This window comes from Coregonus clupeaformis, chromosome 14, assembly GCF_020615455.1.
Source record: "Coregonus clupeaformis isolate EN_2021a chromosome 14, ASM2061545v1, whole genome shotgun sequence".
NCBI lineage: Eukaryota > Metazoa > Chordata > Actinopteri > Salmoniformes > Salmonidae > Coregonus > Coregonus clupeaformis.
Genome location: NC_059205.1, coordinates 9,306,124 through 9,326,535, shown reverse-complemented (window position 1 = coordinate 9,326,535; position 20,412 = coordinate 9,306,124). Strand labels below are relative to the sequence as shown.

The window sequence follows — 20,412 nt, the reverse complement described above, 5'->3', positions numbered from 1 at the left end:
CATATGCAAAACGTTTTAGCCAATTTTTGTTTTTTTTAGGCTACTTTCGTAAAACAATAATTGTCCACGTCAAGGTTCAGCTCTCAGAGATTTGAGCATTACATGTATCAGGCCATTGTATGCAAAGGCCTATAGGCTTAGATGTCCACTGTATGATATTAATATTTTATTATACAGTACCAGTCAAAAGTTTTGAAACCTACTCATTCCAGGGTTTTTCTATATTTCTACAATTTTTTTTTACATTGTAGAATAATAGTGAAGACATCAAAACTATGAAATAACACATGGAATCATGTAGTAACCAAAAAAAGTGTTCAACAAATCAAAATATATTTTATATTTTAGATTATTCAAAGTAGCCACCCTTTGCCTTGATGACAGCTTTGCACACTCTTGGCATTCTCTCAACCAGCTTCATGAGGTAGTCACCCGGAATGCATTTCAATTAACAGCTGTGCCTTGTTAAAAGTTAATTTCTTTCCTTCTTAATGCATTTGAGCCAATTAATTGTGTTGTGACAAGGTAGGGGTGGTATACAGAAGATAGCCCTATTTGGTAAAATACCAAGTCCATATTATGGCAAGAACAGCTCAAATAAGCAAAGAGAAACGACAGTCCATCATTACTTTAAGACATGAAGGTCAGTCAATACGGAAATTGTCAAGAACTTTGAAAGTTTCTTGAAGTGCAGTCGCAAAAACCATCAAGCGCTATGATGAAACTGGCTCTCATGAGGACCGCCACAGGAAAGGAAGACCCAGAGTTACTTCTGCTGCAGAGGATAAGTTCATTAGAGTTAACTGCACCTCAGATTGCAGCCCAAATAAATGCTTCACAGAGTTCAAATAACAGACACATCTCAACATCAACTGTTCAGAGGAGACTGCGTGAATCAGGCCTTCATGGTCAAATTACTGCAAAGAAACCACTACTAAAGGACACCAATTAGAAGAAGAGACTTGCTTGGGCCAAGAAACACGAGCAATGGACATTAGACCGATGGAAATCTCTCCTTTGGTCTGATGAGTCCAAATTTGAGATTTTTGGTTCCAAACGCCGTGTCTTTGTGAGACGCAGAGTAGGTGAACGGATGATTTCCGTATGTGTGGTTCCCACCGTGAAGCATGGAGGGGGAGGCGTGATGGTATGGCGGTGCTTTGCTGGTGACACTGTCTGTGATTTATTTAGAATTCAAGTCACACTTAGCCAGCATGGCTACCACAGCATTCTGCAGCGATACGCCATCCCATCTGGTTTGCGCTTAGTGGGACTATCATTTGATTTTCAACAGGACAATGACCCAAAACACACCTCCATGCTGTGTAAGGGCTATCTGACCAAGAAGGAGAGTGATGGAGTGCTGCATCAGATGACCTGGCCTCCACAATCACCCGACCTCAAAAAAATTGAGATGGTTTGGGATGAGATGGACCGCAGAGTGAAGGAAAAGCAGCCAACAAGTGCTCAGCATATGTGGGAACTCCTTCAAGACTGTTGGAAAAGCATTCCTCATGAAGCTGGTTGAGAGAATGCCAAGAGTGTGCAAAGCTGTCATCAAGGCAAAGGGTGGCTACTTTGAAGAATCTCAAATATAAAATATATTTTGATTTCTTTAACACTTTTTTGGTTACTACATGATTCCATATGTATTATTTCGTAGTTTTTATTCTACAATGTAGAAAATTGTAAAAAAAAGAAAAACCAAACTTTTGACTGGTACTGTATATATATACAGTGGGGAGAACAAGTATTTGATACACTGCCGATTTTGCAGGTTTTCCTACTTACAAAGCATGTAGAGGTCTGTAATTTTTATCATAGGTACACTTCAACTGTGAGAGACGGAATCTAAAACAAAACTCCAGAAAATCACATTGTATGATTTTTAAGTAATAATTTGCATTTTATTGCATGACATAAGTATTTGATCACCTACCAACTAGTAAGAATTCCGGCTCTCACAGACCTCTTAGTTTTTCTTTAAGAAACCCTCCTGTTCTCCACTCATTACCTGTATTAACTGCACCTGTTTGAACTCATTACCTGTATAAAAGACACCTGTCCACACACTCAATCAAACAGACTCCAACCTCTCCACAATGGCCAAGACCAGAGAGCTGTGTAAGGACATCAGGGATAAAATTGTAGACCTGCACAAGGCTGGGATGGGCTACAGGACAATAGGCAAGCAGCTTGGTGAGAAGGCAACAACTGTTGGCGCAATTATTAGAAAATGGAAGAAGTTCAAGATGACGGTCAATCACCCTCGGTCTGGGGCTCCATGCAAGATCTCACCTCGTGGGGCATCAATGATCATGAGGAAGGTGAGGGATCAGCCCAGAACTACACGGCAGGACCTGGTCAATGACCTGAAGAGAGCTGGGACCACAGTCTCAAAGAAAACCATTAGTAACACACTACACCGTCATGAATTAAAATCCTGCAGCGCACGCAAGGTCCCCCTGCTCAAGCCAACGCATGTCCAGGCCCGTCTGAAGTTTGCGAATGACCATCTGGATGATCCAGAGGAGGAATGGGAGAAGGTCATGTGGTCTGATGAGACAAAAATAGAGCTTTTTGGTCTAAACTCCACTCGCCGTGTTTGGAGGAAGAAGAAGGATGAGTACAACCCCAAGAACACCATCCCAACTGTGAAGCATGGAGGTGGAAACATCATTCTTTGGGGATGCTTTTCTGCAAAGGGGACAGGACGACTGCACCGTATTGAGGGGAGGATGGATGGGCCATGTATCGCGAGATCTTGGCCAACAACCTCCTTCCCTCAGTAAGAGCATTGAAGATGGGTCGTGGCTGGATCTTCCAGCATGACAACGACCCGAAACACACAGCCAGGGCAACTAAGGAGTGGTCTCCGTAAGAAGCATCTGAAGGCCCTGGAGTGGCCTAGCCAGTCTCCGGACCTGAACCCAATAGAAAATCTTTGGAGGGAGCTGAAAGTCCGTATTGCCCAGCTACAGCCCCGAAACCTGAAGGATCTGGAGAAGGTCTGTATGTAGGAGTGGGTCAAAATCCCTGCTGCAGTGTGTGCAAACCTGGTCAAGACCTACAGGAAACGTATGATCTCTGTAATTGCAAACAAAGGTTTCTGTACCAAATATTAAGTTCTGTTTTCTGATGTATCAAATACTTATGTCATGCAATAAAATGCAAATGATTTACATAAAAATCATACAATGTGATTTTCTGGATTTTTGTTTTAGATTCAGTCTCTCACAGTTGAAGTGTACCTATGATAAAAATTACAGACCTCTACATGCTTTGTAAGTAGGAAGACCTGCAAAATCGGCAGTGTATCAAATACTTGTTCTCCACACTGTATATATACAGTGAGGGAAAAAAGTATTTGATCCCCTGCTGATTTTGTACGTTTGCCCACTGACAAAGACATGATCAGTCTATAATTTTAATAGTAGGTTTATTTGAACAGTGAGAGACAGAATAACAAAAACTAAAATCCAGAAAAACGCATGTCAAAAATGTTATCAATTGATTTGCATTTTAATTAGGGAAATAAGTATTTGACCCCTCTGCAAAACATGATTTAGTACTTGGTGGCAAAACCCTTGTTGGCAATCACAGAGGTCAGACGTTTCTTGTAGTTGGCCACCAGGTTTGCACACATCTCAGGAGGGATTTTGTCCCACTCCTCTTTGCAGATCTTCTCCAAGTCATTAAGGTTTCAAGGCTGACATTTGGCAACTTGAACCTTCAGCTCCCTCCACAGATATTCTATGGGATTAAGGTCTGGAGACTGGCTAAGCCACTCCAGGACCTTAATGTGCTTCTTCTTGAGCCACTCCTTTGTTGCCTTGGCTGTGTGTTTTGGGTCATTGTCATGCTGGAGCACCCATCCACGACCCATTTTCAATGCCCTGGCTGAAGGAAGGAGGTTCTCACCCAAGATTTGACGGTACATGGCCCCATCCATCGTCCCTTTGATGCGGTGAAGTTGTCCTGTCCCCTTAGCAGAAAAACATCCCCAAAGCATAATGTTTCCACCTCCATGTTTGACGGTGGGGATGGTGTTCTTGGGGTCATAGGCAGCATCCCTCCTCCTCCAAACACGGCGAGTTGAGTTGATGCCAAAGAGCTCGATTTTGGTCTCATCTGACCACAACACTTTCACCCAGTTCTCCTCTGAATCATTCAGATGTTCATTGGCAAACTTCAGACGGGCCTGTATATGTGCTTTCTTGAGCAGGGGGACCTTGCGGGCACTGCAGGATTTCAGTCCTTCACGGCGTAGTGTGTTACCAATTGTTTTCTTGGTGACTATGGTCCCAGCTGCCTTGAGATCATTGACAAGATCCTCCCGTGTAGTTCTGGGCTGATTCCTCACCGTTCTCATGATCATTGCAACTCCACGAGGTGAGATCTTGCATGGAGCCCCAGGCCAAGGGAGATTGACAGTCCTTTTGTGTTTCTTCCATTTGCGAATAATCGCACCAACTGTTGTCACCTTCTCACCAAGCTGCTTGGCGATGGTCTTGTAGCCCATTCCAGCCTTGTGTAGGTCTACAATCTTGTCCCTGACATCCTTGGAGAGCTCTTTGGTCTTGGCCATGGTGGAGAGTTTGGAATCTGATTGATTGCGTCTGTGGGCAGGTGTCTTTTATACAGGTAACAAACTGAGATTAAGAGCACTCCCTTTAAGAGTGTGCTCCTAATCTCAGCTCGTTACCTGTATAAAAGACACCTGGGAGCCAGAAATCTTTCCGATTGAGAGGGGGTCAAATACTTATTTCCCTCATTAAAATGCAAATCAATTTATAACATTTTTTACATGCGTTTTTCAGGATTTTTTTGTTGTTATTCTGTCTCTCACTGTTCAAATAAACCTACCATTAAAATTATAGACTGATCATTTCTTTGTCAGTGGGCAAACATACAAAATCAGCAGGGGATCAAATACTTTTTTCCCTCACTGTATAAAGGAAGAGAAGCTTAGGCCTAACCGCAGCGAGATAGAGATACGCCGGTGGCATGCTACGACGCCGACATGCATTTCTTTGACAGATGGCTACTGTATCTGCTATACAGATATAGACATACAGAATTTTTTATCTGAATATTTTGTATAAAAGATAATCACATTGTTAGATGATAGAAGTAACTCTGGTATGCCTTCAACAGGTAATATCAAAAGTCAAGCCATTGTTTATCGGGAAAATACAGTACGAGCAGAAGAGCAAATGTAAACCAGGGAAAAAACGCACTACCCCCCCTCCCCCCAAAACCACACAGCCCTTCCCAAAGCAAAAAAAAATTAGTTTGCCAACCTTCCCCTGTTTTGGACCACCCCTCCCCCCAGTAAATTTCGATCTGTCCCTAAATTACATACAATGGGTATAAGTATTCACCCCTCTTGGATTTTTTCACATTTGGTTGCGTTACTAACTGGGATTGAATATATAATTTTTTTTCTTAAATTGTCATTGATCTACACAAAATACTCAATGTCAAAGTGAAAATAATATTCTAAAATATAGTATTCAACCCCTTTGTTTAGGCAAGCCTAACTAAGTTTATGAGTAGAAATGTGCTTAACAAATCACATAATTTACAGGGACTCTGTCTGAAATAATAGGGGTTGACATGATTTTTGAATGACTACCCCTTCCTCTGTCCCACATACATACAATATATGTAAGGTCCCTCAGGTAAGTATTGAATTTAAAGCACAGATTCAACTACAAAGACCAGGGAGCTTTTCAGTAACAATAACAAATCAGACATTGAACATCTCTTTAAGTATGGTCAAGTTAATAATTATGCAGTGGATTATATATTAAACCAACCAGACCCATCAAAGATAGTCGTCCTTCTGAACTGAACTGCAGGACAGGAATGAAACTGCTCAGGGATGTCATTGGTGATTTTAAAACAGCTACGGAGTTCAATGGCTGTGATGGGAGAACTGAGGATAGATCAACATCATTTTAGTGACTCCACAATAATGACCTTAATGACAGAGTGAAAAGAATAATACAAATATACAGAATAAAAAGATTCCAAAACATGCATCTTGTATGCAACAAGGCACTAAAGTAATACTGCAATAAACCTGCAAAGGAATACACTTTTTGGCCTAAATGCAAAGCCTTATGTTTGGGGCAAATCCAACAACACATCACTGAGTAACTGCCTCCTTATTTTCAAGCATGGTGATGTCTGCAACATGGTATGGGTATGCTTGACATCGGCAAAGACTGGGGAGTTTTTCAGGATAAAAAGAAACAAGATGGAGCTAAGCACAGGTAAAATCCTAGAGGAAAACCTGCTTAAGACATCAAAGGGGGCTGAATACATAAAATACCCACTGTATATTATTATATTAAATATTACTGTAAAGTGTCAGTCTGGTTCCACCTCTAGCACTGATCTGAAATGACTAGATAGGTGAAATAAAGCTCAATCAGGCATCTTCCCCAGATTTAAGACTCTTATAAAGTCCTGGATGATTTTGCTCAGTTCCTCTTGGACTGTCTGTAGGCAACTGCCAGTTGATGGTGTCATCGGGTCCACAGACATGGCATGGACATCAGCTTGCCAACAGCAACAGCAACAGCAAACAATGGCACATCTTCAACCTTGATCATTGCTCTTTGCCAGGACTGGCTGAAATAAACAAGTATTCTGAATGATCAAAACAAGTGATTTAAGCTGTCAGCTCATTTCATACTACATGCTGATCGTTTACTTGGAATGTCTGCATATTTATGTTGTCTTCGATCATCAAGAAGGCCTCATATTTGAAAACAAGAATGCTCACCAATGCTGAGTGTGTGTAGGTTCTGAGTGTAAAGAGGTCCACAGTAACCCAGGATACACATTTGCCTTCATTGACCAATCAATAGGGTAGTTCTTTGAATTGGAGTATCAGAAAAAGGGGTTTCATAAGACATTATTTACACAAGCAAAGTACCATTGAACATTTTGAATGAAAGCTGTGTTGCTATTGTAATATACAGTGCTATGAAAAAGTATTTGCCCCCTTTCTAATTTTCTCTACTTTTGCATATTGGTGATACTGAATGTTATCAGATCTTCAACCAAAACCTAATATTAGATAAAGGGAACATGAGTGAACAAATAACACAACAATTACATATTTATTTCATAAATAAAGTTATGCAACACCCAATTCCCCTGTGTGAAAAAGTAATTGCCCCCTTACACTCAATAACTGGTTGTGCCACCTTTAGCTGCAATGACTCCAATCAAATGCTTCCTGTAGTTGTTGATCAGTCTCTCACATCGCTGTGGAGGCATTTTGGCCCACTCTTCCATGCAGAACTGCTTTAACTCAGTGACGTGTGGGTTTTCAAGCATGAACTGCTAATTTCAAGTCCTGCCACAACATCTCAATTGGGATTAGGTCTGGACATTGACTAGGCCATTCCAAAACTTCCAATTGTTATCTGAAGCTGAAGCGCAGCTGGGTCATGCAGAAAGACAATGATCCAAAACACACAATCAAGTCTACATGAAAATTGCTAAAAAGCAACATATTGGAAGTTTTGGAATGGCCTAGTCAAAGTCCAGACCTAATCCCAATTGAGATGTTGTGGCAGGACTTTAAATGAGCAGTTCATGCTTGAAAACCCACACGTCACTGAGTTAAAGCAGTTCTGCATGGAAGAGTGGGCCAAAATGCCTCCACAGCGACGTGAGAGACTGATCAACAACTACAGGAAGCATTTGGTTGGAGTCATTGCAGCTAAAGGTGGCACAACCAGTTAGAGTGTAAGGGGGCAATTACTTTTTCACACAGGGGAATTGGGTGTAGCATAACTTTGTTTATGAAATAAATATGTAATTGTTGTGTTATTTGTTCACTTATGTTCCCTTTATCTAATATTATGTTTTGGTTGAAGATCTGATAACATTCAGTATCACAAATATGCAAAAGTAGAGAAAATTAGAAAGGGGGCAAATACTTTTTCATAGCACTGTATACTCAGGGAGAAAATGGTGTAGATTCACGCGCAGAGCGCGGCAGGTGTTTATTTCACCTTCGCAGAAGGCAGGAATCGTGGTCACAGGCAGGCAATGGTCATACACAGGTAGGCAAACAGGCAGGAGAATCAAAAACGAGGACTGAAGGCTATAACTGGTTCTTACAAACGAGCTAGGAAAAGGCTTAGTAGAGTCAAAACGAACAATACCTCACAAGGCATAAACAGAAAGAACTGAACTAAATAAGGAGCTGATGAGACCAGGTGAGTAACAAACACAGGTGAAATCAATTAACAAAAATGAAAGACAGGGCTACGTTCAAGAACACACGATTGACTAAGAAAATAAATACAGAACCTTACAGTCCCCCCCCCCCAAGGGAGGATGAAGAGGACTGTAGGTGACCGGTTTTAACAGAGACACATGGAAGGACGAGGAGATTTTATACTGACGGGGTAACTAGAGGCGGTACGTGACAGGGTTGATGAGATGAGTTATCTTGAAGGGACCAATGAAGCGAGGCAGAACTTTTTGCAGGGGAGGCGGAGCCGGATGTCTCTGGTAGAGAGCCACACACGCTGTCCGGGGTGAAAGAGTGGCGTAGGTCGGCGGCGTCTGTCGGCAAAGCGTTTCTGGGTATTAGAAGCTTCCTGCAGATGCCGGTGAGCGGTCTCCCATACCCGCTCACTATGCCGAAACCAGTCGCCGACAGCTGGGACAGTACCAGGCTCCGCCTCCCAGGGAAACATGGGGGGTTGGTAACCAAGGACACACTGAAACAGAGTAAGGCGGAGGGATGAATGAGTGAGTTCTGAGCGTATTCGGCCCAGGCCATATACCGACTCCAGTCGAGTGGAGAGGCTGAGGTACTTCCCTATTTCTTGGTTCAGGCGTTCCGTCTGCCCGTTGGTCTGGGGATGGTACCCGGAGGAGAGGCTGAGGACGATCCCCCAGTCGGTCACAGAAGGCTCGCCACACCCGGGAGACAAACTGGGGCCCGCGGTCAAAGACTATGTCCTCCCATATACAGACGGAAAACCTGCTGGAACATACACTCAGCCAATTCAATGGCGTTAGGTAAATGAGGAAGAGGAACCAGACGACACATTTTTGAAAAACTGTCTACTATGACAAGGATGGTGGTGTTACCAGAGGATTCAGGAAGGTCTGTGATGAAGTCAACAGCTCTGTGGGACCAGGTCTGTGAGGGATTGGCAAAGGTTGAAGCTTACCGGAAGGGAGATGACGAGGGCTTTTGGTTTGGGTGCAGACTGGACAGGAGAGGACGTAATCTCTGACGTCGGATGCCAGTGAGGACCACCAGAACTTATGGGCTAGATGTTCGGTGGTTCATGTAATGCCCGGATGTCCTGACCCCAAGGACGTGTGACACCATTGCATCAGTTGGGGTCTAACAGCTGCTGGTATGTAACTCTTCCCAGCTGGTGTCTCAGGAGGAGCCGGGTCTGAGGTTAGGGCTTCTTGTATGGCAGAGTGAACCTCCCACTGTTCCGGTCCCATAATGCAAGAGGAAGGAAGAATGGGTGTAGGGTCTGAGTTACTGGTCAGAAGGTCAAACTGGCAGGAGAGAGAGCATCAGCTTTTACTTCTTTCTTTCCAGGGATGTAAGTAACATGAAAATGGAAGCGTGTGAAGAGAGCCCAGCGGGCTTGTCTGGAGTTTAACCTCTTGGCCCCTCTGATATATTCCAGATTACGATGATCTGTTAGGACGAGAAAGGGATGTTGTGCGCCCTCCAACCAGTAGCGCCACTCCTTGAGGGCCAGCTTGATTTCGAGGAGAACTCTGTTCCCCACATCGTAATTCCTCTCAGCGGAGGATAACTTCCTGGCGAAGAAGGCACAGGGATGTTATTTTGGAGGTGTTCCCACCCACTGAGAGAGTATGGCTCCTACTCCTACTTCGGAGGCATCCACCTCCAGGGTGAAAGGAAGGGTCGGATCAGGTTGGCGAAGGACAGGAGCTGAGGTGAAGAGGCGTTAAGGTGTTGAAAGCAGTCAGTGCGGTATCAGTCCATTGAAGGGTCCGGGTCTTTTGGCTGGTAAGGGCAGTGAGGGGAGCGGCAGTAGAACTGAAGTTCCGAATGAACCAGCAATAGAAGTTGGAGAACCCAATGAAACGGAGTTCCTTAACGGTGGTGGGTTTGGGCCAGTTACTGATGGCAGTGACTTGGTTCTCATCCATGCTGACCCCTCCAGGTGTCAGTACAAAACCGAGGAAGTTTACGGAGGTTACGTGGAAGGTGCTCTTTTCAGTCTTCACATAAAGGTTATGGTCAAGGAGCCATTGAAGAACCTTTTGTACATGCTGTAGGTGTTCCTTCAGGGAGTGGGAGTAAATCAGGAGGTCATCAATGTAGACGATGAGAAAGCGGTTGATCATATCCTGGAAACCCTTGTTCATAAAGGATTGGAAGACGGCGGGGGCGTTAGTAAGGCAAGACCAGGTATTCGTAGTGCCCTTGTGTGGTGATAAAGTCAGTCTTCCATTCGTCGCCTTCACGTATACGGACAAGGTTATAAGCACTCCGCAGGTCGAGTTTTGTATAGATGTTGGCGTGGCCCACTTGTTCAAGGGTCACTGGGATCAGAGGAAAACGGTTTTTGACCGTGACGTCATTCAGGGAACGGTAATCAATACATGGACGGAGACCACCGTCCTTTTTTCCAACGAAGAAGCTGGACGCAGCCGGGGAAGAAGAAGGATGAATGAAACCGTTTGCCGTTTGCTTCAGCAATGTAGTTCTCCATTGCCTCATTTTCCAGGATAGATAGGGGGTAAACGCGGCCCTTCGGTGGGGACACTCCAGGGAGTATGTCAATAGTACAGTCCCCTGGGCGATGTGGTGGCAGAGTGCAGGCCTTGATTTTGCTGAAGACATTGCTGTACTGGGCGTATTCAGATGGTATGGTGGGTGGCACTGCAGAGGCAGAGTCCTCAATGGTGGTGGCTCTGCAGGGTAGGCTGAGATAACTGGTGAAGCAGGTAGAAGACCAGGACAGTAGTTCACCTTGTCGCCACGAGATGGCAGAGTCGTGACGACAAAGCCAGGGGTGTCCGAGGATGAGTGGCTGTTTGGGGGATGAGAGTTCCATGAGTTGAATGGTTTCGGTGTGGAAGACTCCAATCTGGAGGGTAACGCTCTGTGTCAGGTGCGTAATGAAGCCCGTGCCCAATGGCTGCCCATCCAGGGCGTTAATCCTTAAGGGAGGGGTGACAGGTGTTAGATCAATGTCAAGCTCTTGTACTAGCTGGTGATCGAGAAAACTTCCTGCTGCTCCCGAATCTATCAAGCTCTCTACGTACTTTGTAACCCCCTTCACGGTTATCAATACTGGATGGAGAATTGCTTCTGGGAAATATTTAGAAATACGGACCCGCCTACCTGCATGGCAGTGGAGGGACCCTTCTCATCTCTCCGTGGGGAGGCAAACAGGGCAATGGCTGAGTAGATGATATTTCCCTCCACAGTATAGGCAGAGCCCTTCTTGGATGCGTCTTTGACGTTCGATACACGGGAGAGGAGCATGGCCCAACTGCATGGGCTCTGGAAGACTCGGACAGGATCATGGAAAGAGAAGGTTTCTGGTTTCTGGGTGCCAGAGTTCTTTGGCGGTCAGCGATGAGGTGGTCGATGGAGATCCAAATGCATTGATTTAAATCCTGAAGGTCACCTCTACAGGCCAGCTCCGCCTGAAATTCCCTGTTGAGCCATCTTCGGTAGACGGTAAGTAAATCAGCCTCACTCCATCCACTCCCTGCAGCCATGGTGCGGAACTCGAGGGCACTCTCGGCAGCTGAATTGCGTCCTTGTTGAAGTTCTATGAGGAGGTCTCCTATAGGACGACCGGAAGGAGAGTGATCGAATACCTCTTTGAAGAGGATGTGGAAATTGGTCTCGGATCTGAGTTCTGTGCTGTTGGCAGTCCATATGGCGGTGGCCCAATCCAGGGCTTTGCCTGTGAGTAGAGACACAACAAAATCCACCCTGCTCTTGTCGGTGGCGAAGTTAGTGGAGTTGTGCTCAATGTATTTGCTGCATTACATCAGAAATCCCAGGTGAACCGTCATATTTTCCAGGCATGGATATGAATGAAGGAGGGCTATGGGTTACGGTACCTGGCATCGGAGGAGTAGGGATAGGCTGGCAGAGAAGATGGCAGATTTCCTCCATACACTCCTCTTGCTGGGTTAGGCGCCGCTGTAGCTCCGCTGAATCCATTCCGTTTTGGTGAGGTATTCTGTAATGAATACTCAGGGAGAAAATGGTGTAGATTCACGCACAGCAGGTGTTTATTTCACCTTCGCAGAAGGCAGGAATCGTGGTCACAGGCAGGCAATGGTCATACACAGGTAGGCAAACAGGCAGGAGAATCAAAACTAGGACTGAAGGCTAAAACTGATTCTCACAAACGAGCTAAGAAAAGGCTTAGTAGAGTCAAAACGAACAATACCTCACAAGGCACAAACAGAAAGAACTGAATTAAATAAGGAGCTGATGAAACCAGGAATTAACACAGGTGAAATCAATGAACAAAAATGAAAGACAGGGCTACGTTCAAGAACACAAAGAAACAGGGCTACGTTCAAGAACACAAGGTGAACTAAGAAAATAAATACAGAACCTTACAGCTATCACAAGCTTCTTAACCAAATTGTGTTTTCTGGATTCAAATGTGTCACTTAATCCTTTTCTAAATTGTCCACAGTTATGTCCATATTTTCTAGCCACATATTCTTTACGTTTTGATATACATGAACATTCAGGGATTTATTATGATACTATAATTTTGATTAGAAATGTATAGTGCCAGTATTATTTTGTACCAGGGCCTCGACCCCTGGTATCATATAAACACACATAAGAAATGGCAAACTTTGTAGAATTTCAGGATATGAGCTTTAAAACTGCAAAATGTTCTCTCCGCCCGATGGCAAACGGTGTAAAATTGCAAAAAATTAACTTTCAAATTGCTAAATGTTCTCTCCGCCAACAAGAGGGGTGTTAACAGTTTGAACAGTTTGGGGTCGCATGGGTTGTGAGGTGGGGGTTTGTTACTACGCCGATAAATACAGTGACAATATCCATCCGGACCTTTGCTACCTAGGAAATGTATGTACTTGAGTACCCCAGCCATAGGCTATAGTCAGTGCTATGTATCATAAGGTGGCCCAATCTGGACAGCATGGATCAATTAATAGTTTGATAATAATAGATCAATGAATTGTTTAATTCTTAGAGGATGGATGATGCCAGTGCTTCTGAAAATAGTCATTGATTTTGAATAGCTTATGAATTATATCACCAGAGTAGTTTATCTACTAATGCATTTGAAGATGCTCCAAAAATGACTAACGTTCATGCATATTAACCCAATGTGTCCTATCGTCACACCGGAGTGAATTAGGACTTCTAACCCCCTTTTAAACGTGTGTTTGAGCTACAGACTTCTGGGTTGTACTATTGGATTCGTCCACTCCGTCTGCATCCTTTGGTACCAACCATTTGTTTATTTAACAGGGGCTGAGCTAAAGCGATGTTTGTGAAACAAGAGCGGATCCCAAAGGGGCCTGGGGCCAGGTCTTTTATACAAAAACGTCTGTAGAGTCAGAATCGTTTGAGCTTTCAAATATTAAAAGCTATCTACGAACACTCACGTGTAACATGTTTTGCTTTATGACGCTCACAGGCTACAGAGTGGTTAGAATGTAAGGGGTTCTTCTACATAGAAGATCATAGGAAATCCTAGAACATACATTTACATTTACATTTTAGTCATTTAGCAGACGCTCTTATCCAGAGCGACTTACAGGAGCAATTAGGGTTAAGTGCCTTGCTTAAGGGCACATCGACAGATTTTTCACCTAGGAGGCTCGGGGATTAGAACCAGCGACCTTTCGGTTACTGGCACAACGCTCTTACCCACTACGCTACCTGCCGCCCTAATAGAAAGAACATAGTGTATATGATACTGTAATATGCTCCAAGCTCCACACAGTTGTCACTGACAAGTTGGATTTTCATTTCCTACTGACCAAACCATTTCTGTACTTACAGCATTCATATAAATTCATTCTGGTCAGGTTTTTGCTTTGGCTTACTTTTTTATTTTTTTATTGACATTTGTCAATAAATCTTATGAATGCAACTGTTTATGTCAAATATTTTTGTGTTCTACTTGCAGCCCTGGTTGTCCTGAAAAGAAACATTTCATTGCAAGGCTAAATATTAGGGCTTGACATCAAAGTCAGATAAATGAAAAGCCCATTTCTGCTGGGGTCTCGTTTAGCTGTGCAAGACACATGAGAAAGTAAGACTGTGAATAATGTAATTCTTTATTGTCCCTAGATACAGAGCAGTTCCGAGTACATACAACCATTGCGCATTAAGCGTGGGAAATTAACCCTTATTAACTACATTTGAACCCTTACTTGTAACTCCCACATGTTTAGAACCATGACAACCCCCCTAAACAAATAGTTTAGTAAAGATGTAGTAAATCTCTGCCTAACCAATTGATGATGACGGTCTTGTAAAAGCAAAATAAAAACTCAGTAGACTCAAGCCCTTATGTGCCATTCTATGATCATGCAGTGGGCCGCTGCACGCAGTTTGATGACTGCGACAGTAAAGAGTCTGAACGCTTCTCAGAAAAATTTCTTCTTCCCTGGGCACACTCGCACAGGTGCCAGCACAATAGCTGGGCTGTCTGGCACTGGTCCCGGGGCCTCCCTCTTCACCACCCCAGCTACAACAGGTGCGTCCATGCCTACAGCAGGATCGACTACAACCACAGGGGACGCTTCGGTACCTACAGGGACCACCATCACGGGGACCACAGGCACTATGGACTCGTTAGACTCGCCAGACTCGTCAGACTCTGCAGACAGAAGGCCGCTGAGGTCGGGGTCGTGGAGGGCGGTGAGTTTGTGGTGCCTTAGGCCGTGGACCTTGGGGAGGTTACCAGCGTGGACGTGGACCACTGGCGCAGGCACCGGGACTGTGCCATTGGTGTCCACGATGGGCATCTGTACATTAGAACGAGAGACAGGTTGTCAAAGTACTGTGTCAGTGCAATGGTTTGTTTTCATAGATGGCATTTATTGTTCGGTTCAAATAAGATATAGCCTTTATAGAGTATAGAAGAGAAATTAATAACTCTATGACAACAAGTCATCTACTTATTCACAGGTGTGAATAATTGCATATATTTTCTCTTACCATTGAAGATGCAGCAAATATACTGCAGTCGACTGAGTGTGAAGAACTCACACCTGCAACTTGACAAAAGCCACGTTGCTGAAAGATAAATTAAACGTGGCTTGTTAGCTTGTCACATGGTGGGAATTGATTAAATACATTGAGTATGTTTCAATAACCACACTATCATACCACCTAGAATGAAAAAAATGTGTTGGGCGTGCATTCTAAGTGGTATGCTAGTATGGGCATTTGAATGCAGGTTTGGGCATTCCTCCTTCCAAGATATAATGTATACTTACTGCCATAGCATGGGTCAGCGGCACACAGTTGTCATCACTGTCATCAGCGGTGCAGTTAGTCTCTACTATAACGTATTCCGCTAAGTATCTGGCTCCACCAGATACAACCTGCAAACAGAATTGACGTACATAAGGGCTTTCCACTATAGCTTTGTCACAGTTAGTATATGGGAGGAATATGCTCCAACAGAGGAGATAGAGGTACTACATCAACCTGTCTAATGGAGCCCTTCTTCACTTTTATATTTAGGGCTAGTTTCCTGGACACAGAAAAAGCCTAGATCTGTGTGCAGGAAACTGGCCCTTTTTTGGGCTATAAAAAAACATGACCATACTCTTTTTAAAAGATTGAGAAATGCCTAAAGACTGCTGGCAACTTGAATGTAACTTTTTTGCTCTTGCCTACATGATGATCATGTGATTAGAAAAAATATGTTTACCTGAGTTGACATGCGTCCAACTTCCATGATTGCAAACAATGACTCATTGCCTGTCTTCTTGTTGAAGTTGGCCAGCGAGGCAGAGACCACGGCCAGGCCTGCAGTGTCGTTAAGGGGAAGGAGTGAAGCACAGCCCACACAGAGGTCCTCCGTTGATTCTTTACATGGTACCAGATAGAGAGAGGAGGTGAGTGTATTGGTGTGTGTGTGTGTGAATATATTCCACTGGGCACAGACGTCAATTCAGCATCTATTCCACGTTGGTTCAATGTAATTTCCTTGAAATGACGTGGAACAACGTTGATTCAACCAGTGTGTGCCCAGTGGGATCTCACCTTCCCACTTCTGTGGTACCTCTCCAGTCAGTAGCTGTCAGACTTTGTTCACAGAATGTGTTGATTATACTTTGTTTGCCCTGGGAACGTGATTGTGAAATTATATAATTCACTGGGCTAGATTGAAAAAAATCTGACATGAAGATTGCATACCTTCAGTTTTACACTTGAAAGCTGTGACAGACATAACTCCTCCAACCTTTTTCAGTACCACATCACAATCTCCCTCCACTGCCTAAAACAACAACAAACAACATTACCAATGATCCATCGGAATTAACTACGTAGTATACAACATCTATTTAATAAAGTGGAGAATTGGCCTCACTGTGGCCACTTTCGGTCTGACGGTGCAGTTGGCGACAGGTGTGGGGTCCAGAACATGACATGTGGTCTCCAGCAGGTCCACCTCCATCACGTAGGTCTCTGTTCCATCAGGCTATGGAGCAACACAGGAGAGCATGACTGCAAAGGGAATATCTTATATCTTATATCTATGTCTCAGAGTGGGAGTTCTGATCTAGGATCAGATCCCCCTCACACACACCCCCCTCGTCCATATAGTCTCAATCACTATAATCTAAAAGGTGAGACTGATCCTAGATCAGTACTTCCACTCAGAGATAACCATGAATGCAGCTCCAGGGCTAACTGTAGAGGTTAACACAAGAAGAAGAAAAAAAGGGGCTTTGTATCAAAACGTGTATTTCTCCTTAGATGTTGGATGTTCAGACAACACTAGGGTAAACAAAACCGAAATAAAAATGTGTACATTTTTGTTTGAATCATGTCAATTTTATCCGTCTCAAACATCTGCAAAACTGTAGACTGGTAGGACCTGGGTAGTTGATAAGATAAACTTGAAAATGTATCTTGTCTTTACATTTACCTTTTTTAGTCATTTATCAGATGCTCTTATCCAGAGCGACTTACAGTTAGTGAGTGCAAACATTTTCGTACTTGTTGTTTTTCGTACTTAAACAACATAACAATAATTCCACCTCATTCTGCGAGTACAGAAGTCCAATCTAACTGAGGTGGGTATTTCTAATACGGTCTATAATAATGAATGTTGCTATGTTTGACATTACACTAGACTGTATCATACATCTATGCCAATCTAGAGATGAGCCATATAGAGATGTATCTATATGTGACCCTGTGAACTATTCTATTATCCATGCTCCGGCTCTGGCTCACCTTGGTTATGATCTTGATGTCATCGATCTGGTTCAGGGTGTACTTGTAGCCGTGGGTGTGCTGGCTGTTGAGGTAATCCTGGGCCACCAGGGCTGCAGCTTCCACGTCGGGCGAGTCGCAGGGAGGACGGGTCACGTTATGCAGCAACAACTGGGCCCATGCCCCCGTCAGCAGCCCCAAAACCAAGGCTATACCCAGGTAGCTCATCATCAGGTGGGTTAGGACAGGGCGAGAGGATGGAAGTATTGTAGCAGGTAATGAAGGGGGTACACTAGAATAACGACTGAGTCCACATGCCCTGGTATATAGCCTGTACTTTAAACTTCACCACAGAGCTTAAGTAAACACATGTCCACCCCGGACTTCTGTGTAACGTGTGGGTTGTGCAAGAATCCTCAGCCTGAACCCCATGAGGAATATTGCCAAGTTAAATGCTAGACTGACAAAGTCTGGGGTGACCAGGTGCATTGGTGTCAGCAGGGAGATGTCAAAGTTTTACTCTTTAGTTCAACTGAGGAAAAAGTCAAGCTTTGATCAAATATGGGATTGCATTGATGTGAATTAAGAAGATGCCATGAAAAGTAATAGTCTAGCAAAACTGTAGCCCAGATCTTCTCTAGATATTTGTATAGCCTGTGTGTTCAGAACATGCAGTAGCTTTACAAGACAACGTAATATACATTGTGATTGATAAGGGACCAGTGTAAATTTCATATCACTAGTATGAAAAATGTATACACTCACTAACTGTAAGTCGCTCTGGATAAGAGCGTCTGCTAAATGACTAGAATGTTAAATGTAAATGAGGTATCACCCTGTATTTCCCTGAAAGGGAGCAAAAGGCCTATAGTCTGGTTCCAGATCTCTCTGTGTAGCCAGGCCCTAGCTCTGTCTTTGCTGTCTTGTGTCTTGCCAATGGTATGTAAAACAGCATAAACCGATCTGGGACCAGGCTAGCGATGTAAACTACTACCATATTAGATAGGAGAGCCACATCAACAATGACGCAATGACACCTGGTGGATTATATAGGCTCTGCCACTGAGCCAGAGGCAAGCGATTTGCAAGTATGCTGTTGATAGGAGATGATTGGCCTACTACAGAAGGCACAGATCCCTGCCCCACTCACAACAGGCGCAACAGGTAGGCAGGCGAACAAAGGGACAGATCTTACAACGCATGGAAAGGTATTTTAAGTGTCAGCTAACCACATCATATGTTATAGCAATCTATCAGTTGATGACGTAACACGTAACCATTGGTTGATGCATGCAACGTCTCAGCGGGGGAACGTACAGACATCGGCCGAGTTCGAGAGCATCAAAACGAGTGCAGGCGACTGCCGATCAGTCAGTCACAATTTACCCATGATACATTGTGGTTTTGATCCTCTCGAACACGTCCACAGACACAGAGAGCGCGAGAGAATCTGAAACTGAAGTAAAATGTCTAATGTTTGCTGATGATCTAGAGCTTCTGTCACCAACCAAGGAGGGCCTACAGCAGCACCTAGATCATCTGCACAGATTCTGTCAGACCTGGGCCCTGACAGTAAATCTCAGTAAGACAAAAATAATGGTGTTCCAAAAAAGGTCCAGTTGCCAGGACCACAAATACAAATTCCTTCCTGACACCGTTGCCCTAGAGCACACAAACAACTATACATACCTCGGCCTTAACATCAGCGCCACAGGTAACTTCCACAAAGCTGTGAACGATCTGAGAGACAAGGCAAGAAGGGCCTTCTATGCCATCAAAAGGAACATAAAATTCGACATACCAATTAGGATCTGGCTAAAAATACTTGAATCAGTTACAAACCCATTGCCATTTATGGTTGTGAGGTCTGGGGTCCGCTCACCAACCAAGAATTCACAAAATGGGACAAACACCAAATTGAGACTCTGCATGCAGAATTCTGCAGAAATATCCTCAGTGTACAACGAAAAACACCAAATAATGCATGCAGAGCAGAATTAGGCAGATACCCGCTAATGATCAAAATTCAGAAAAGAGCCGTTCAATTCTATAACCACTTAAAAGGAAGCGATTCCCAAACCTTCCATAACAAAGCCATCACCTACAGAGAGATGAACTTGGAGAAGAGTCCCCTAAGCAAGCTGGTCCTGGGGCTCTGTTCACAAACACAAAAAGACCCCACAGAGCCCAAGGACAACAACACAATTAGACCCAACCGAATCATGAGAAAACAAAAAGAGAATTACTTGACACATTGGAAAGAATTAACAAAAACACAGAGAAAACTAGAATGCTACTTGGCCCTAAACAGAGAGTACACAGTGGCAGAATACCTGACCACTGTGACTGACCCAAACTTAAGGAAAGCTTTGACTATGTACATAGTGAGCATAGCCTTGCTATTGAGAAAGGCCGCCGTAGGCAGACCTGGCTCTCAAGCGAAGACAGGCTATGTGCACACTGCCCACAAAATGAGGTGGAAACCATATTAGAGACACATATTTCCCTCAGATTACACAGATCCACAAAGAATTCGAAAACAAACCCAATTTTGATAAACTCCCTTATCTACTGGGTGAAATACCACAGTGTGCCATCACAGCAGCAAGATTTGTGACCTGTTGCCACAAGAAAAGGGCAACCAGTGAAGAACAAACACCATTGTAAATACAACCCATATTTATGTTTATTTATCTTCCCATTTGTACTTTAACTATTTGCACATTGTTACAACACTGTATATATACATAATATGACATTTGAAATGTCTTTATTCTTTTGGAACTTCTGAGTGTAATGTTAACTGTTAATATTTATTGTTTATTTCACTTTTGTTTGCTATCTACTTCACTTGCTTTGGCAATGTTAACATACGTTTCCCATGCCAATAAAGCCCTTAAATTGAATTGAATTGAGAGCGAGAGAGAGAGAGAGAGAGAGAGAGAGAGAGA

General features: G+C 43.7%; 1 protein-coding gene across 1 annotated transcript; it reads right to left on the bottom strand.

The window, feature by feature from the left end:
- Positions 1-14,326: 14,326 nt before the first annotated feature.
- ahsg2 (alpha-2-HS-glycoprotein 2) lies at positions 14,327-17,778 on the bottom strand. The gene is made up of 7 exons (XM_041895678.2): positions 17,483-17,778; positions 16,611-16,721; positions 16,436-16,517; positions 15,948-16,105; positions 15,508-15,615; positions 15,227-15,304; positions 14,327-15,033 (listed from the first exon to the last, which is right to left on the bottom strand). The coding sequence occupies exons 1-7, from the start codon at positions 17,690-17,692 to the stop codon at positions 14,653-14,655; spliced, it is 1,128 nt and encodes a 375-aa protein (XP_041751612.1). The 5' UTR covers positions 17,693-17,778; the 3' UTR covers positions 14,327-14,652.
- Between the last annotated feature and the right edge of the window lie 2,634 nt (positions 17,779-20,412).

Coding starts and splice junctions, on each gene's coding strand:
- ahsg2 (XM_041895678.2), bottom strand. CDS start 17,692: ATGATGAGCTACCTGGGTATAGCCTTGGTTTTGGGGCTGCTGACGGGG. Junction 15,616..15,947: donor TTGGACGCATGTCAACTCAG/GTAAACATATTT, acceptor TTCTGTTTGCAG/GTTGTATCTGGTGGAGCCAG. Junction 15,305..15,507: donor CGCTGACCCATGCTATGGCA/GTAAGTATACAT, acceptor TTTATCTTTCAG/CAACGTGGCTTTTGTCAAGT.